At 39.8% G+C, this 20,727-nt stretch overlaps 1 protein-coding gene across 1 annotated transcript; it reads right to left on the bottom strand.

Annotated features, from left to right (window-relative positions):
- Positions 1-277: 277 nt before the first annotated feature.
- Positions 278-20,294, bottom strand: ssh2b (slingshot protein phosphatase 2b). Its single transcript, XM_033978185.2, has 15 exons — positions 20,048-20,294; positions 16,368-16,411; positions 9,663-9,775; positions 7,808-7,872; positions 7,618-7,739; positions 7,123-7,188; positions 6,962-7,027; positions 5,688-5,882; positions 5,232-5,325; positions 4,990-5,118; positions 4,870-4,916; positions 4,624-4,770; positions 4,071-4,271; positions 2,852-3,797; positions 278-2,711 (listed from the first exon to the last, which is right to left on the bottom strand). Exons 1-15 carry the CDS (start codon positions 20,108-20,110, stop codon positions 1,581-1,583), a joined length of 3,429 nt encoding a protein of 1,142 aa, XP_033834076.1. The 5' UTR covers positions 20,111-20,294; the 3' UTR covers positions 278-1,580.
- Between the last annotated feature and the right edge of the window lie 433 nt (positions 20,295-20,727).

Here is a 20,727-nt window from a genome sequence, read left to right as displayed (position 1 = left end):
AGCAGCAGACCCCACAGAGCTCAACAGGAACGCCTATGGGCGCAAGACAGGTGCACCAAGGTAAATGCGCTAAAATGGAGAATACAATTAGCACTGACTAAATTGGATCATATCATCGGCATGTAGAGCTTAATAAGACCAATATATTTGGTGTGTATCTATTACATATAGACTTTCAAGTATTTCACAAAATTAACTATTCTCCAATTCTCCCATTTTCTGGGGGTTTCTATGCCATCTAGTGAAACAGTCCTGCCTCACAATAAGACATGGAAAACCATTTTTCAATAATTATTTAATGGTCAAAGTTGAGACACATGATATAAAAGAATATTTACATGTATGATAGTTTAAAACACACACACACCATTTGCTACTACCCAAGCATGCACCCAAAAGTAGCAACCATACATAAAAAAGCCACAATAACAAAAAAGGAGTAAAGTGCATGTATGACATATAACTCTGAAGCTTCATCAATCAGAGGCACACCCCCAATGTGTACAAAAAAAACAAACAAACAAAAAACTATCATGTGGTAGAAGTTGTGCTACAGTCACTCACAGACACTGGCTAAATATAAAAACATGTACAGCTCCTAAAATGTTACAATATAGATCTTTACATCCCCAAAACAGAATAAATTCACTCCTCTCAAGCAATACATACAATTTTATAGATTCAGTGGCATCCAAGAGAAAAGAGATCTGACAGATTATTTCAGATTGAGATGGACATTCCAGAAATCATGTCCTAACATATGGGCAGGGTTTGTTTTTTAGACTATGAGGTAACACAGTCAAAGCAAAAAAAAAAAAAAAGACAAACAGCATGCCTCCCAAGTACCCACATACAAAAACACAATCCAAATTTCGATGCTCCAGTTATGTCATTCTTAAAGACAGCTCATATGCTGCTTATAATACAACATTGGGTCCTGGGTAATTTTGCAACTTTGCTTTAAAAGAGATGAAAAAGTGGCTACGTTCAACCAAATATAACAGCAACTAAGTGATAAACCAGCATTAGTATAAAAATTTAACCTGTGCCAAAATGGCCAAAAATATCAAGATGTAAAATGATTGTTGCAGGTATAGATAGTACACAGTGTTTTAATGCTATTGACCCACATAGATATTATTCATCATAGAGGCTCTTGGCAGATTTGCTGGAACAAACAAACTTATTTATTAAGGCAAGAGGCATTTGTTAGTTTTGCTGATCAAGGTAAAATGTATTACTGATTGTGTTGAAAGGACTTGAATTCAGAATATTGACTAGTGAAATGTATATACTCATTATTTGTATTGTATAGTGTGTGTGTGTGATATATATATATATATACACATACACACACCACACAATCACACACACCACACACACAATGTGTAATATGTGTAACGTATGAGTAATAGAATGTTATTCGATGTGAAATTTTCTTTACTCCATTTAAATAACCCCTATACTAGCCAAAACTACTCAAATTCAATATTTTGAATTACAGTAGTTTACTCATATAGATATTAATTTCGCAGTGACTTTGCACTCTATTCTCTCACAGACATTTTGACATAGAGGTTTTACATGGTGTGGTAAAGGGTGCCAGTTCGTTTCTTGAGCCTTCGTAGGGGGTGAGTCCGTCCATACTGCTGCCTTGCTGTGGTGGGGTTTGGTCCTGAAGTGTCCTGTCCAGAGGGCACAGGTAGGCTGGAGGAGCGAGGGGACTGAAGAGGGATGTCGTGCTCCTCAGGGGGTGGTTTGTGCTGGCTGGATAAAGAGGGAAAGTGGTGGACGCGCTGTTTTTTGGATTCATCACTGACCACTGTGTGGCCTGGAGGCTCTGTGCAGGAGAAGGGGGCCACAGAGGAGCGGGTCAGCTCCCATTCACTCAGCTCATTGGCCAGCAGGTCCAGACAGCCCAGCTTGGCCAAAGAGGCGGAGCGCTTCATGAGAGAGGGAGGGGTGAGCCCCGCCTGTCTTATCCGGGCCTCCACCTCTCTGACCCTCCTCTGGATGCTGGTGCTCCGAGCCTGAGCCACATGCCACACTTTACACGCCTCCCCCACACTCACCTGCTGCAGGAACGCCCCTAGCTCACACAGCGTCTCCCACGTCTCCCTCATTATAATGTCCCCTGCCAGAGTGGAACAGTCCCAGTCTGTGGCTGACTCAAACTCAGTGACACCCTCCAGACACAGGAAGTTGACAGAGGAGAAGGGCGAGTGGGCAGTGTACTGACCGGAGGTAGACAGAGATCTCTCAGCAGGCAGGACCTTGGCTCCTTTTGTGCTTTTATCGTTTTGACCCAGGCTATGCATCTCACCATCTTCCTCCTCCTGTTCCTCTTGCACCGGGCTGACCAATGTCACCTCAGGACAGAGAGAGGCGTTCTGCACACTTGACCCCATTACAGACGGGACACTGGCTGTACGCCGCTGGGTCCAACCTCCAGAAAGAGAGGGAGGGGAGGAGGAGGGGGAGTGCACCTCTTGCTCCTGTCTCATTCGCTGCTCGAGCTGCCGTGTAACACGCCGCACAGACCCTCTCGTCCAATCACTGTAGAGCTGCAAAGCTGCCTCCTCCTCCTCTTTGGGTTTTGCTTCCTCTTTTGGATTGCCTGCTTCCTCTTGTGATAAAATATCTTCCTGCTTCAACTTGCTAACATGCAGGTCAGGCTTAGGTCCTGTGACCTGCACAGGTACAGTCATTTCCTAAAAAGCATTAGAAATGGCACAAAGATGTTAACCAATTGTAAGATTCATTAAGAAATGTTATGTTCAGATCCCACTAGGAGGCTGCGCATGTTGTAACTAAAGTGTAATTAAAAATACAAGTTAAGAAGAAATCTCACCTTTTTCGTAACGCCATCTTTCTCTTCATTACTTGCAACATCCAGAGGCACAGACTGTTCCTCTTTTTTCACAGCAGTCTTGCCATCTTTAGTCATGCCCTTGAACTTTTCCCTGGCACTAAAGAAGTTGATGTGGTCAGCACTGTGAGCAAACAATACTTTGTTGTCCTGAGGAATGGCACTGGGGAAGCTGATAAAACTGGAGGGGGGAGTGTGGGCTGCCAAAGACAACGCACACAAGTGTTGCTCACAGTCTGTGTTTTTGACAGCCAATGCTGTGGACACACACTTGGGTCCTAGCTGCGAGGTGGGGGTTTGAATGGCGAAGGGTTGAGGCACTGACACTGGCAATGGTTTGACCATAGGACACAACACCACTTGCACCTTGACCAACTCGTCCTCACAGAACGGGGTGGGAGAAGGGGCGGGTGAGGGCGGCAGGTGGTGCAGCAGGGGAGGGGGGTGAGGTTGGCCTAAAGGGACACACTGCACTACCATAGATATACCTGTGGCGGGGGGCATGACTGTGGCCGCTCTGGTCTGGGACACAGGAGGCAATGAGGGGCAATCCTCACCACCACATACACCGTTGGACAAGGGAGGGGATAGGGGACACGGAGAGGTGCAGGGGGAGGGCTGCCTCATCTGGGATGCCTGAGACTGGACTTGGAGACTTTGTGCTGATAAACTGGTGAGTCCTTCAGTGCAGGAAGAGCTCTGTTTAGACTTGGGATCAGTCTGGCTGGAGGAGGGTTTAACAGTGTTGGGTGGGGCTCCCAGAGACTCGAGCAGCTCTTTGACGGACGGTCCCGAGGAGGGGGCCTGGTTATGGGGATCAGAGCGGCCCAAGCTGTTGGGCTGAGCTAAAGACTTGGATAAAGGTTCATGGTGCTCAGAGAGGTTGCTGTCGGAATGAGAACGCCAGAGTTTGTTGTGCCTTTGTTTGCTGCAAAAGAAGAAAAGCCCGTCAGAAAAATCTTAACTACACATTTTTTTTTTTTTTTACTCATGAGGCAACACTATTTGACATTCATTTTTGTTTTAATTCACTTGAATTATGTTTCAGTATTTTGTTTTGTCTCCATTAGCAGACAATGAAGCTTGAAGAGCTTAAATATCCAAGTTTAATCCAATCAAGATTATTACTTTGATAACTATATATTCTTGTTAAAATAGCTTCAGAATTCAGAAAAATAGTCTTTGTCACATTTATGTTTACCTTGCCACAAGAATCCCCTGATACTCCTCCAGCTGCCTCATGAACGAAGGGTTGGGTTTGGTCACACTTCGACGTTCTTTGACATAATCAAAAGCCTTGTTCAGGTCCCAGCCATACTCTTTCATGGCATATGCGATCACTGTGGCAGCAGAGCGACTTATACCCATTTTACAGTGCACCAGACATTTTGAACCAGCTTTCCTGTAGGGGGCAGCAACAACCACATCAGAAAAGCACTAGTATTTCACCAGAGGGAAATTATGAAATGAACCTAGGACAGTTTTACCACTGGATACTTCAAATAGTAGTTTCAAGTAAACAGTAACAATTGCCACATGGTGTTTTAAGTTTCGATTTAGTTTTCTCCATAAAAACTAAAGCAGATTTTTAATAACTTTACAAGTTGTTTAGATGAATACAGAGTATGTAGAGTAATACAATTTTAAAGTAGCAATACATTTGGGAAACTAATTTGATCTTTATATCCTACTGAACTAGTTCAAAACAGAGAAATCTTGGAAAAAGTGTAAAAATAAAATGATGAAAAACTCACTTGGCCCTTGCAATAAACTTGTATGTGTCATTCCAATAGGCCAAAAGGTCAGTGGCCTCCTCATCATAAACTCGGATGTTGTGGTATTCAAACAAGCCGGGAAAGAAGTTGTCAATTTCTCTTGTTACATTCAGGATGTATTGAACTCTGTAGGAAAATATACAGAGGATCATGTCAACCATTTAAGAAAAAAGACGATTTATTTTTAAAAACTAGTAACGGTGGCTGAATTGTTCTTGCACTTACCCACTATTCTGCAACTCCTCTAAATTTGATGCATTCCACTCTGATCCCTGTACAAACATACAATTTTCAACAGATAAATCCTGCACCCAAGATTTAGCATTTTAACAAATTTGAACTCACCAAGAAAACATGATCGAATATTTCTGTTGGACTGTCCATCTGTCTTAGGATTATAATCATCTCATTGTCGATAAACTCCTTAAACTCACGGAGGTTACATGTCATGCTCATCTCCAGCTCTGTTCGGATCTAAATCAGGCACAAAAAATGACAAATACAATACAATACTTAAAATACAATGTAAACACATGCACCAAAATTCGAGATGCTTTATAGAGATTGAATATGTTTTAATATCTGACCTCTTTGCTAGTGACATTTTCAAGATCCTTTTGCGTCATAATTTCCCTCAAACTGGTCTTAATTTGTCGCTCTGTCCGCTCTCGTTCAGTTGGTCTGCCAAAAAAGCAATAAATAAATAAATGGATCCGTTTTTCAAAATTAGTAGTACAGCTATTATTAAGTTACGTGTCTTCATATTGTGTGTGGGGGGTAAATGTGAAACAATGTAGTAATTTCATTATGAAAGTAATACAAAGTAATACAGACGTTAATGCTTGGGAGCAAATTTTTAAAAAGGATATTTAAATTCTACTCAAAATAGGATAAAAGTTACAACCAAAAAGAAGACACAAATGTCGCTTTCATGTGGAATTGGCAAACTTTTCTATTGAGCAACATCCTAATATGAAAGATTTATGTATTTTGATGACTAATTATTAATGCCATATCATTTATCATAGTAAATAAAGACTTACACATCAGAGAAGAGGACAGGTGAATCAGCTCGGTGAGACTCGACGTCCTGCATAGCGTTCCACTCGTTGATGCGTGCCTGATCAGAGGACACCCGGCTCTGGTAGTAGCTGACCCACGTGAGGAACAGGCTGCCCGGGAAGTAGTTGTGACAGCGGGCCACCTCACAGGCTTTGTGAAGGGACTGCAGAGCGGACCTGGTCAGAGCAATTAAAAATACAACAGTGTCATCATCCAGTGTAGAATGTACTTTACAGACAGAGACTTAATAGTGATTATTTTATCAGAATAGGAAATAAAAAGGTCAGGTAGATGAATGAAACAAAAAAAATATTGTCAATATTGTACAGCCTAAAATTTTTCAATCCATCCGTCTTCTTCCGCTTATCCGGAACCGGGTCGAGGGGGCAGCAGTCTAAGCAGGGACTCCCAGATTTCCCTCACCCCAGACACATCCTCCAGCTCCTCTGGTGGGACCCCAAGGCATTCCCAGGCCAGCCAAGAGACATAGTCCCTTCAGCGTGTCCTAGGTTTTGCCCAGGGCCTCCTTCCAGTGGGACATGCCCTGGAGGTGTCCAGGGAGCATCTGGAATGCCCAAGCCACCTCAGCGTGCTCCTCTCGACGTGGAGGAGCAGCGGCTCTACTCCGACCTCCTCCTGTGTGACTGAGCTCCTCAACACATCTCTAAGGGTGCGCCCAGCCATCCTGCAAAGGAAACCTATTTCGGCCGCTTGTATCTGCGATCTTGTCCTTTTGGTCATTACCCAGAGCTCATGACCATAGGTGAGGGTAAGAATGTAGACTGACTGGTAAGTCGAGAACTAAAAATCTTGTCTTATCAAAATTGCTATACAGAATTTAATTAAATTATACATAATGTATGTATTTTTTTTATTATTAGTGTATTTTCTTTTGTGTAATGAACTCAAGACTAAACCAGTTCTAAAGCATTGCTAAATTACAGTCAGCTACCTACTAAAGTATATTTGACTCAACAAGAATTTAAATCTGAAAAGTAAAAAAATAACCCATGTATAATCTTAATCAAAGACTTCTGTAGTAGACAGCTCAAAACTTGTCACACAATGAATTAAAATATTTATTTATTCTCACTGCTTCACATTACATTTTCCAGTACAAGCCGTTCCTTATGTCATTGTGATTGGTCATATTACTTATTAAGCTTGTGCTACATCGTATTGTGCCATAGTCTGTTCAGTGAAAAGTCCATGAACAAAATAAGAATAATCATAGGTCTTGTGATAGCCGACTCACCACATCGCCTGCACTGATACAGGTTTGAAGACATGGATTTTGTTATCGGTCGAGACACTGAAACCACTGTGAGCAAAAAGGCACAAAGAGGGGTATGGCTAAGGTTAGAGATTTTAGAAGACTTTTATGCTGCTGAATAAACAGTTTTGATATCATCTTACCCATCTCCATCTAGATGAATCAATGTGTCACTCCACAAAGGCAACACCATTCCTACTGAGCATGAGCTGAAAAGAGAAAAAAAAAAATTTAAATATGAAAGTTGTTTTGGTGTTAACTATTTAGTCATGTTTAATGTATGTTGTGTGACTCCTCAAAGGCAATAGATGAAACATATACATCCAAAGTATGGTGCACACAATGGCAATATGACAAAGGTATGTGTTAACATATCCACACTTCCCCTCCACCACTCATATTAGGCTCTGCAGTTTTGAATCACAAGTAAATGGACATATTTTTATAATGATGGTTTGAGATCAATATTCAAATGAACAAAATATAAAATAACATGCCACATATGTCAAAGATAGAGAAGAAGATCAGCTCAACTGATAAAGTACATCACAACAATAATAACAATAACAATATATCTTTATCGCAATAAACAGCAATGTTTTGGTTTTCCAACACTGCTCAAGTAAGGGGGTCCTCACCTGTCGATGGGGCTGAAGTCCATCCCTAGTACGACGCTCTCCTCTGTGTCCTGGCGTCCGTTTGTGGACACGACCACCATGTACCGCGTGATCTGAGGGTGCACACTCTCCAGCCTGACAGCCTAACAATCAGGAAAAACTGTTAACTTAAGGTGTTGGGCATAATTAGTGAATGCAAGTAAAATTGTACCAGTTTGATGTTGTCCTCTGGTCTGAGGAGCGTGAACATGGTTTGAAGATGCTGCTGAATGTCTCCTGTAAAAAAAAAAATAAAACAACTGATGAGTGGATAGTCAAAAAAAATTGTTTAAAAAATTAAAGATGACTATGCTACTTTGAATAATCATATCTCTAAATGCAAAAATAATTTATTAATAAGTCTAGAGCTGGAGATATGGATGGGTAAGATGACTGCATGTCGTTATAAAGTGTATTTTTATATGACCTGCTGTGACTGTGGCATAACGTTCAATGTGGGGTGTTTTGATAACAAGGACCTCTCTGTCTTCTGTCTTCACAGACATCTTTAACACCTCCCTGGAGTCATGTCATGTCCCAGCCTGCTTCAAGCTGTCCACCATTGTCCCCGTCCCCAAGAAGCCCAGGATCACTGGACTTAATTACTACAGACCTGTGGCGCTGACATCTGTAGTCATGAAGTCATTTGAGTGCCTGGTTCTCCACCACCTTAAGTCCTTCACCTCCCCCCTCCTGGACCCTTTGCAGTTTGCCTACAGAGCCAATCGGTCTGTAGACGACACCATTAACCTGGCTCTTCACTTCATCCTCCAGCATTTGGACTCCCCGGGAACCTACGCCAGGATCCTGTTTGTAGACTTCAGCTCTGTGTTCAACACCATCCTCCCTGCTTTGCTCCAGGACAAGCTCTATCAGCTCAACGTGCCTGACTCCACCTGCAGGTGGATCACTAACTTACTAACGGACCGGAGGCAGCACATGCGGCTGGGGAAGAATGTCTCAGACACTCGGACTATCAGCACAGGATCTCCACAGGGCTGTGTACTTTCTCCCGTGCTCTTCTCCCTGTATACCAACTGCTGCACCTCCATGACTCCGTCAAACTGATGACACCACCCTCATCGGACTCATCTCGGACGGCGATGAGTCTGCCTACAGGAGGGAGGTGGACCGGCTGGTGTCCTGGTGCAGCAGCAACAACCTGGAGCTCAACACCGAGAAGAGAGTGCAAGATGATTGTAGACTTCAGCAAAGTCACAGTCCCCCTCCCTCCCCTCACCCTGACGGACTCCCCCATCATCACTGTGGACTCCTTCCGCTTCCTGGGCACATGATTCACTCAGGACCTCAAGTGGGAGCCGACCATCAGCTGCCTCATCAAGAAAGCCCAGCAAAGGAAGTTCTTCCTGCGGCAGCTGAGGAAAGGCAAGCTGCCGGTCCAGATGATGGTGCAGTTTTACACGGCCATTACTGAGTCCATCCTCACCTCCTCCATCACTGTGTGGTTCGCTGGGGCCAGGGACAGACAGACTGCAGAGCATTGTGCCTCTGCTGAGAAGGTGATTGGCTGCTCCTTCCATCTCTACAGGACCTGTACGTCTCCAGGACTCGGAGGGAGCAGGCTGTATAGCAGCTGACACTTCTCACCCTGGACATGGACTATTTGAGCCACTTCCCTCTGGCAGGAGGCTACAGTCCATTGGGACCAGAACCTCTCGTCATAAGAACAATTTCTTCTCCTCAGCCGTTTGTCTCATGAACACTTTATAATATCTGCACAAAACTGGACACTTTACAATATCGGTCACTTTAATAAGCAATGTTTGCACTGTTGTTCTGATGCTGCTGTTGTATATATTTTGTATGCGTTTTATTTTTAAGCATATCTTTTTTAACTTTGTGCATGCCCTTATTTGTATTTCTATTTATTCAGTGTGTTTTTATGTTGCACTTTATCACCACAGCAAGTTCCTAGTTTGTGAACTGTGTTCACAGACGATGGCAATAAAAACTCTTCTGATTCTGATTGTGATTGCTGTTTGTATTGTTATGACCAGATAGCTCACCTGCATGTTTGTTGCGGAGATGTGTGAAGCGTGAGCCTGCGGAAGGAGAGGAGCCATTTCCTCGAGGTAAAAAGAGAGCAGCTCCTTTGACTGTCAGGAAACTTTCACTGATGCTAAACAGACAAAAAAGGGAAAATATATCTTTACAAGTCATTGGCTATGTAACATGTGGCCTGTTCTGCAATGATGAACCACAACATAAACTAAAGGATTTGGTCTTCATAAAGGAGAATCTTTTTGCATCGCTTCTTAATCCATACAGCAACCAAGAGAAACTTCTTAAGCAAACGTAATTACGTAATCACTTATAAGCTGGAGGCAGCCAACCATGTCCAATACACACCTGGCTTAACTGTACTGGACATAGTTATGAAATGATAGCAGCCTACCACAGTCATAACAATTTCCTTATACACTTTGCTCATTCCATGTAATGGAAAACTAATTGATTGAATAGTTCATGGTAAAATTGTTAACTGGGGGAAATTATGCCATTGTTATGTTACACTTGGAAGACATGCACAAAGCAGCTTGGATGGACTGCTCAGGATAATAGTTTCATAATGACTGTGCATAAAGCACTTCTTCAGTTTTTGTGCCATGCTGACATTTTTACCTCATCAGCTTTACCACTGTCCCTTCTTTTGGATAATCCATGAGATGTCTCCATTCTGCAGTGTTCATCAGAGGTACTACTACTTAGGAAATGCCTCTTTAAAGTCGCAAAAACCAAAAAAAAAAAAAAAAATTACCATTTTCCCACAGCCTCTAATAAATTTGAGTTATTAGCTATAGTTAGTAACATGAGTTATTAAAATAATGTTTTCAGTTCATTCCTCTGTCTGTCATAATCTTTTGGCCAATCAAAAGCTTTAGTCCCAAGTCTGACTCATCCAAATCCACTTAGAGGGAGCGTGTGTACCAGCATGCCAGACACGACAAAGAGAGAGGACAAACATAAAAGCATTTAAGGCGGAAACATCTTACTAAAAGTGTTATGCTTATTCTTATGCACCATCAAGAGAAACTACGTGTCTTTAATATAATTCAAGAGCCAAAAGACCATCGCAAAGACAAGACGAGATGTCGATAAACACAAACATGCCCAAAGGAATGCTTAATTAGTATATCCGTAATTTCATTTGACAAGAAGTCATTTGCGTATGCGCAGTTTTTGTGAAAATACGGAGTTCTCGAAAAATATCTTTCCAACTCCGCAGGAGACACAGCAGAAGCATCCGGCTGAAGCGGTCCGAGTGGCGCGCACGACACCGGGAGGCATCGCTGCACCGGAGCCGATAGGATGGAGGGCGTAATGGCAGACTATAGCTTTAACTCAAAACTCAAAATGTAATGTCAGCCAAATGTAAACGTCAATCTAATTTTCTACACACAAAGGCTAATAAAATGTGCAGGCTACAGTGATGTGCGATACTGGGCAGGTGCGTTCCAACTTGTGTCCCATTTTTCTGCAGAGCGCTGCATCTCATCACTGAGCTGGGGGCGGGCCAAACGCACGAGGTCCAATGGGCAACGTGCCAATGGGCCAGACGCATGACAACAACAAAACAACACTCAACTTCTCATCACTGACGGTAAATGTAACATAATGAACAGACCGCAACTGGTCTGTCTAAATATGATCATTCTAATTACTTCTACTACTTCCAATTCTCCTACTTATATTACCCCTACTAATCAAAACCACATCTTCATATCTTGAATAATAAGAGTAGAGCAGTGAGTGTTTGATATCCAGAAGAAAATTGCTACATCGGGTATTGGACATTTAAATGTAATAGTGATCATAGTGACCATTTACTGATCGTAGTTGTCCCAGAAAGTCTCATAGAGTAACTGTTGATATTGGATATCAGAAGTCATAGTAGCGAAATCTGTATCAGATCTGAAAAAGCTGGATTGGTGCATCCCTTGGAGTGACATTCAGTCAATAAGCATTTCAACAATGGCAACATCAACTGCTAATTAAGGCTTCTTAAGTGATATTTTGTTTGATTTGGCAGTTATAAATGTAATGCTTAAGATTCCAACTTGTGCCAATTTGTTAACAACCCATGAACTAAATAATAAAAAAAAAAATATTTTTAAAATTCTAAAATTTAAAACTCTGGTCCAGGTGTAAATATGTAAATGGAAGGAATATTTGGGAAGTAGTGCTGGCAAAAAGGGAAAGTGAGGGACAATTATTTGCAAGTTCGAAACTTGTCAGAGATGGTGGCTACATTTGACCTAAAACATTTTTGGTGTAACAAAACAAAAAAGCATGGCCTCTGGTTATGCCACAACCACTGTCATGCTGCATCTGTTAAGGGACATCTTTTTGAGACACACTCACTGTCCTCTCTCCTACTAGTAAAGAACACACAAATCTGAACATTTGGTGTGTATTTGAAAGTGATTTTTTTTTTTTCTGTAGTGAGACAAAACTGATCAGGGTTTCCTGTAGGGATGTTCAGACACTTTAACTGAAACACAAAATTATCCAAAACTATAGAAAAAAATCGCTTTGTAAGACTACTGCTATGGAATATATGGAGCAGCTTCATAAGCCGAATGGGTTTGGTAAAAGTTTCTCCCCTAAGCATCGAAATTGAACGACTAACATGTTGCGATGGCATATTCGTGTGACAGTCAATTCCTTCCTGCTTTGAAGGACGTTATGAGGACCCATAGGGGACCGTTACCCATTCAAAAAGATATACAGCGGCTTGCAAAAGTATTCATCCCCCAAGAACTTTTTCAAATTTTGTCAAGTCACAACCACAAATTTAAATATTTTTAAATTTACATTTTATATGCATAAGTAACACAAAATGGTACATAAGTGTGAAGTAGAAAGAAAATTATACATCAGGGGGCTGATTACCTTTGCACACTGCACTTTTAAGTTGTTTTTTTTTTGTTTGTTTTTTTTGGGAAATCTTGTAAAATATTTCCTTCCACTTCACACTTGTGTGCCATTTTGTGTTGCTCATTCAAATAAAATGCTAAGAAAATGTATTTAAATTTCTGGTTGTGACGTAACAATATGAGAAAAAGTTCCAGGGGGATGAATATTTTTGCAAGCCACTAAAATATTTTTTATTTGAATTGCTTAATTGCTATGACCACAAAGACGGTCACTATAGCTTTAAACCAAAGCCTTTGAATCCCTTGAATATGTTTAAAAAAGAAAGTTGATAATGACAATAACATGGATTTCCTTTATTATCATATATTGTTCTTATGGTCAAATGTGCTCAGAATAATGTCTTCGATTTACCGCTGGCCTAAAGTCCCAAATAACAAAAGTGGTAACAAATCTTTATTTCACCCCAGCAGCTTCACAGAGGAGTGTCTGCACTAAGAGCTGAGGTCAAGCACACTCAGATCACGTGTGTATGTGGCAGCTACAGAAACACAGACACACGACACCTAATTTAGGTGTTCTGCCAGTAACACTGAGCAACAACACCACGACAACGGAAAAAAGGTTGTGAAATCAAAAGGCACACTGGTGCTTGGAGGGGCCTCTTAGTTCCAGTTCATGGGTTCGATTTCAAGAAGGTAAAGATACAGCTAGAGTGTCCTGCTAAATTACAACAAACAATGAGGTGTTTATCTGCTACTGTAGGCATTACTACACATTTATTGAGCAATTACACTTTATAATAAAAAACATGATAGTAGTAAGGCTGAAATATGGCCCTTATTTCCAGATGTGGATAACTCTGACTTAGACAAGTCTTGAGTACTTAGAAATAATTTATATTAATCTGTCTTAAAATTAAAAATTACAAAAAAAAAATAAAAAATCATTTCATTTTTCCTTGCCCCTTGTATTCAGTGTCAAACAAATTATTAGGTATTACTCTATATTGTAGTGTTCTGCAGTTGTTTCAACTAAGCCCAATCAATTGTATATGGAAAAAAAGAAAAATATGAAAATAGTACTAGTTACAAGTAGTGACTTTTGGGTTTCACTGTGTAAGGTTGTTTTTTGCTCACAAATGTAGTCCTGGTTTATTTAGACATTGGTAATCTAAACTTGTATTGGTATTGCCAATCATGTCTATGACAACATTTATTATGGTCACCAAAGCATCTCCATTGTGCAGCATAATATAGCCGTGTAATTTCACCGCAGCATAAGCTCAGTTAAATGCAAACAAACTTCAACTAAAGCTCAAGCTCATTTAACCACTGTTTTTACTGGAGCCAGTTCATAATCACTGCACTGGATTTATAATACATACAGACAGGCAGTACAGACACAGCCATAAATACAGGTGAATACAAGGCATCTGAGAAATTTAAAACTCACAGTATAAAAAGGACTCAGAACATGTGCGTTTATGCATAAAATGTCTTTGCAATTCAAGGTGAGCCTTTATTGCAGCAGCCAATAGAGATTAAATTAGTTTAACATGGCTAAAAAGCAAGCATGATGTTAGATTGTTAAAAGCCTTATATCTAACAATTAATCCAATGTTTACATTTGAACTAGAACTTCAGAATCCAGATCAAGGCACTATATCTTTAACATTGTGAGATAGGACTACTGCCTTAACAGATCTACACTCACTCTGTGAATGACTATAATGATATTACATGATAACAATGAAAAATGTGTAGTTTCTTTTATAATATTATGTATGTATTTAGATATTGATAGAGATCAACTTTGTTAGGTTTGTAATATCTATTGATTTTTGAACACTTTGACTAGTTGGACTATTGCATATTATTTGAACCATTTCATAACGTCTTGAACTTGCCCCTTTATTTACAACAGCATGCAGCAATATGATCATCATCTGTTGTTCCAGTTTGACAATATTTATACAAGAACTCAAATCTGATCAGCTAGGCCCGGCACTACTCTTTTAATTACAGCGGAGCTTAACTGTGTGTTATAAAACAAAAGCATTATCAGATTCTCTCACAGTGTGTCAGTGACTTCCGCTTTAATCAGCAGCGGAGGAGACTTAAGCATCTCTCCACCTGTGTTTGAGAGTGACATTAGGGCTGCAACGGACAAGACTCCTGATGCAGTTCCATCAGGTAAAACAATCCACGAAAAAAAAAAAAAACTCTGCATCATCAAAATCATGCGCTTCCCAATCAAGAGTTAGGACTTGCTAAACTAGCTAACTGTGTCTGTACTGAAGAGGTGGGTGGTATGTTGATCTGACTCTGAGGATTGTGTTGTGAATCAGTGCTTTTCTGCTTAAGGACGTTCTTACTAATGCAGAAGATACAGAGCCTACAAGGGATGTCATAATATCACAACTTGGTTTTAAGTTTATTGTGAAAGGATTATTGAAGATTGAGAGCCATTTTTCCCCACCCACTTCTCTTAATCTCCAATATCTGTTCTTCATGCTTTGAGAGAGAGTGGCAGGTGACAAGAAGCAGATAGCATTAATTATCGCTTAAGCATGTAAATTGTGATTAAATCAAAATTGTAACTTCTAAAAGAACCAAGACAGGATATACCATAACATCAAGTCCAAGTATATTTCCACTGCACTTTTAAAATATTTGAATCTTCAAAGTTGATTTGATTGATTTGACTATCATGTAACCAGGTTTTCAGTCACTAAGTACTGTTACTGCTATAACTATAATAAAGTGTTTTGGCAATACAGTAACATTTATTTTTGAAAGCCCCTCTGAATTGTTAATCCATCATGTGAACTGGATTATTGAAACTGACCTACTTAGGCATAAACATTGTATAAAAACCTAAATTCCACACAATCTTATGATGATATGCATGTAATTACATTTGTAAATAAACTGTTGTATACGGGAAAAGGCAACTTAAAAAAATGGTGATTAAAATGTAATGATGCATGAAGACATTATGAATAAACAATGACCCAATCCTACCTTCTATTAAATTCAGCAGTACAATTTTATTACCATCAATCAAAACAGCCATTATCATTGAATCCACATGCTCCCAGCTTCAGTGTGTGAATATGGACTTTGGTTCCAGCTGCACAAATACAGACTCAAACCTGCACTTCAAACTACAACTTCAATACTTCAACAAATGCACAAGCTAAATGTCTGTCATACGTCTTGCTTAGTTGATTTATACAGCACACCGACTTCTAATGCAGCAAGTTCCTCTAGGATTACTACCATTTTGAATGTGCTTTGTGATGTCTACAATTTTAAAAATGTATTTGAAAATATCTTTACAACTACATAATACCTTTAAAAAGGATCCTATTTTTAGTTGTTAGTTAAGTCAAAAGTATTTATCCTATGAGTTTCCACCTCAGCTCAAACTTATCTTGAAGCAGATACTGTGGCGGCCTCTACTGGCCCAAAAGAGCTTCCTTATACTACATCAAGAGTTAAACCAAACCAATAGGAAGTTTTAAGAGCTTGGCTGGTTTGGGGTGAAAAGAAACCAAACAGGAAGTACAGCTGAAATGTTGGTGACAGCTGAAGTGCAGAAACAGTTGTAAGATAAGCTCCAAGAAACAAGATGGGCCAGATTCCAGCCCCAACTTCAGGTGCAAAGGTGGGGGCTCAGGTACGCACTGTAAGCAGACTATAACACCACTATATACACACACACACACACACCCCCACACACACATATATTATATTAATAAATAATATATATATATATATTAATAAATATATATTTATATTTATATATATATCTGAGGTCTTTTGTCCTACCTTCTTGGCTGTGAACGACGGTCATCTTCCCCACTGCCGGACTCCTATCAAATAAAACAAAACAAAATACTTGTGTGATTTAGCATGACAAACATAATGGGCGAATCATATCATTTTAAACACAAGCATTCATGAAATCAATCCTAACTTTGTTTTTGTTTTTTTAATTAGTATATGTCCTATTCATCCAAACATGTATAGGAAGCAATGTATCCAATGACACCGTAAATGATTACAATATCCAGCGTATATAGTAGGGACAACCTGTCACTGGGCATTAGAATATTAGACACAGGGCCTGACTCTAAAACGTGATCTTTAAGTACAATGCACACTACCGCCCAATATTGTAATGTCTATGTTGTTAAACAATCCATACACAAAACATGTTGACTGCAATCTAATGTACGACTACAGTCATGTTTTACACAGACAAAGTAGTTTTGCATATATGAAAAGATCAGAGGAGGTCTGCAAAGCATATGGAAATTATGAGCGCCAGAGACTAAACAGAGAATGTCCACAGTTTCATTCACAAGTTTCGGCCAAGACTCAAGAGCAGTTTATAGGGTTGCACAATGTTAGACAAATAGAAGTGATAATATTTTGATACATCTAAGAAATACTTGTTTAAGCTCAATCTCTGTGCTCACTATGCAAAAATGACAGTAAATTAAACAAAATTAAAGCAATATGCAGCATCAGGATTGTAATCGCCCGGATAGCAACTTTAGCGGTTAAAAGAGGAACAGAGCAGAGCTGAGACAATTAGTCCAGTGCAGACCCAAGTGCATTTATTTTTCACCATAAACTTTACAAAGAAACAAGAAAAAGTTTTTAAAAATCAGCCTTTGCAGTACCTTTTATACATACATCACCCTCTCACGTAGCCACTGAGATTTTTCCTTTTATAGAGCCTCTCCCTAATTAGGTGAGCCCATTCGGTATAACAGGTAAGTCTTTCTCCAATCCAGTTCTCTTGTTAAAATTCAGCTCCAATCAACCAATGTAAGAATTTATTCAATTAAGTTGTTAATTAAAATAGAGCTCCGTTTTACTTAAATTGTTTTAACAGTGGAAACTAATCACATTCCCCCACAAAGCTAAAATATAAAACACCCCTCCTTGTTAACCCCCAGTGGTCTGCCCCGGAACCTTCTTAAGGTGCTTCGGCTCCCCGGGGACTCATTTGGCCGAAACACCTAAGGCAGACAAAATGGGTAAGTTAAAATTTGCACAATTACAATCAATTCAGTGATACACATTTATCAATAAAACATTTTAAACGCTTGTGCATGTCCTTCCTTTCTGCTAGCCTCCATGATGGTAATAGACTAGCTACATTACAAGGATATATACCGGAAGTTCCACAATATGAATCAAATGCAATTCGTATTCACAATTAGCTTGTCACTTAGAATCAAACTGTGACTCCTAAAAAAATATCAATAAAAATGCAATCTTGAGACACTAATAAAGAATCTGATGCTGCCATGATTGGTTTTCACTTTTCAGTATAGATGGACAAAAAAAACAAAAAACTGAAATGACCAATTTAACAAAATATTTACAAAAAATGTATTGTCAAATGATAGATTTATTGAGAAGGCTTTGAGGCAGATGCAGTGAACAAGCACATTTTGAGGTATCAGATGACCCAAAACCAGGAAACAGATTTGTGTCCCTCTTATCACTGCTGTGGCAGCTGTGCATGGCTGCAGTTTGACAAGAAAACATTTAATCTTTCAGCATGTCACCTCACCCGGCCACATATCTTCTATAGCTTCTATATGATTACCCCTGTGCTCTGGCTCTACTCCATCTATACAATGTGCTTATGGACACAAAGTCAACTGCTCAGACCCAAACCAAGCTGTGGGACAGAAAGCAAGGATATTACTGCTATCTAATTTTTTCTGGTGACACTGCAGTTAGGATCTGTGTAAGAGTTTAAGTGTTAAAAAATTATGGTTTCTTGGTTCATTCACAGACTTCGTTTTGGTCTGAAAAGTTTTTATAATGATTATTAATTCTTACAACTTCTGTAACAAGGGAAAAACACCTACATAAGCAAAATGTTGAATGAAATTTGTCATAATTAATCATGGTTCAATCAGTACAGTTTCAGTTCACAGTGTTTGTTTTCACATGGGATGGCCCCCTCAGAAAAAATATCTTTGAATAAATGGCATTAGTTGGGAAACACAAAACAGGATAAATTGTAAACCTAAATTAAAGCAAACTGCGGTCCACAAATTTAATCCTAGTCCAAAATAGGAATAAACTGACAAAACAAAATTTGACATAACAGAAGACTGGGTTAGATGAGTATTATTGATTATTACACTGGTATTTGCAACAACAAATTACAGTGAAAGTAGTCTGTTTACAGACAGTAGAGCAATGTGATTAATGCCTGCAGCACTGAAACACACCTTTAAAAGCAAGAGAGAAAGAGAAGGGCTTAACCAATGGAAAAATCATTTGGAAGAAATGCAAAATATCTCTTCACTCATTGCTTTGACTACTAATATAATATGATCAGAAATCTTCATTGTGCTTCAAAAAGGATTGCATCTACATTGGTTTTATTGAAGGCAGTATCTACAATGGCAAAGCAAGTGTGAGAAAAACCTAAATAATCACCATTAAGGTACTAGATTGTTTAATGATAGAGAAACTCTTCGGTTTGGCACTAAATTCATCATTTATTCACCTTTCAAATGACCCTGAAAAAACAACTATCCCACTAAAATTCTCTCAAAAACTTTTTTTTTTTTTTCCAACTTATCTCCCTCTTGTTTTTTGTGTTATTGGAGGCCTATGACAATCGTCTGTACAAAATATCTGTCACTGGTTTTATCAACATCCCATAATGTCCTAATAACAAAATGCAAAACGTGCTGAATTGAAACACAATGTATATTTCTATATGCAGTAAATATGTAGGCCTGTGACTCTTACTGATGGAGTTCCCATTTATAAAAACAGCACAGACAGAGCAGCAACAGGAAACCACCTGCCAGTGTTTTGCATGAGCTCCTCCACGGCTTCCTTTTGCAAAAACATCGACACGTAGACCAGATGCAACCAGTATTAAGAGAGGCAACTCTATGCTGTACACAGAAAACACACGTTCACTGGGATGTTTACATGCCCAGGATGCACACATGCCCAGAATGCACAGGAGAAACCACATTCATGTCTGTTACATGGTGTTTATTAAGAGCGGAAGTACGTATAAGTATTGGTTTGACAAGAAAGATGCATGATTTTACAATCGTTAACTGAAATTATGTATCTTAGTAGAATTAATAAAAAAAAAAAAAACATGAATATGAACACTATAGATACAGCAGCCTGAAATCTTTTGCAGCAGCAAAGCACAGAATAGCCCAGAAGATTGTCCGGCTGCTTGGCCAATCTTAACAATAATTGACGAAATCAAACCTTTACCACTAAAATAGTTCGATTGTCTTACCAATAGAAAGTCGATATTATGCTGATCGGCAGTTCACGCATGCGCAGGATAACAAAGGCAAGGCACTTTATGACAGTCAGTCCCTGATTAAAGACGCAGCATAGATCAAATTTGAAATGATTCTGGGTGTTAGTCGAATATCAGTGCAATGTTGGGACTGAGGCTTGGTTTATATAGCCTTAATAAAGACGATACTAACCGAAACACAGGGGCTGGAGCTGGTGCTGGGGGTCGGTGAACGCTGAACGGTAACCAGCGCCATTCATCGACCGGGAAGCGGACACCTGAGAACAAGCCACGGCGCAGAGACGAGCATAATGGTCTCGTGGAGGAGCAAACCCCAACCGACCCCGGGCGCTGTGTCTTTGTTGGCGTTTTCCTCCTCCTTTCTGGTCGCTCCACAGTCTGTTTGACTACTCCCCGGCTGTTTCCTCTGTTCGCGTCTGTAGCGCATGCGCAGTGACTATGAACAGGTCAATCCCGATTAACTGTGTGTGTGCCGGACGATCCATCTGATTGACACATGATTCAGTGTTACAGGCCAGACATGTCTGCCTCAAGTTAACAGTATGGCATCATTTGTCAAAAAGAGTACAATAATACGCACCACTCATAAATTTTATTAGGGTATGTCTTTTTACATATTTTACATTTTTTTGCCTACTTATTCAGACTATATAGCAGTTTTGCTTCATCAGCATAAACCATGCAATGTCAAAATTAGCCCACTCTAGAAAATAATGTAGTTATTTATACAGTGTGTGCAGAAGAGCACAGATACAGTCACAACAAATTGCCCATCATCTTTCACCCTTCTACTAAATATTAATTTTCACCGTTTGGGGCACAGTGGCTCACCAACCCAAAGGATGGCGGTTC

The sequence above is a fragment of the Periophthalmus magnuspinnatus genome, chromosome 14 (genome assembly GCF_009829125.3).
Source record: "Periophthalmus magnuspinnatus isolate fPerMag1 chromosome 14, fPerMag1.2.pri, whole genome shotgun sequence".
In the NCBI taxonomy this organism is placed as follows: domain Eukaryota; kingdom Metazoa; phylum Chordata; class Actinopteri; order Gobiiformes; family Gobiidae; genus Periophthalmus; species Periophthalmus magnuspinnatus.
The sequence above is the reverse complement of the archived record's forward strand: the minus strand, read 5'-3'. Positions and strand labels throughout refer to the sequence as shown.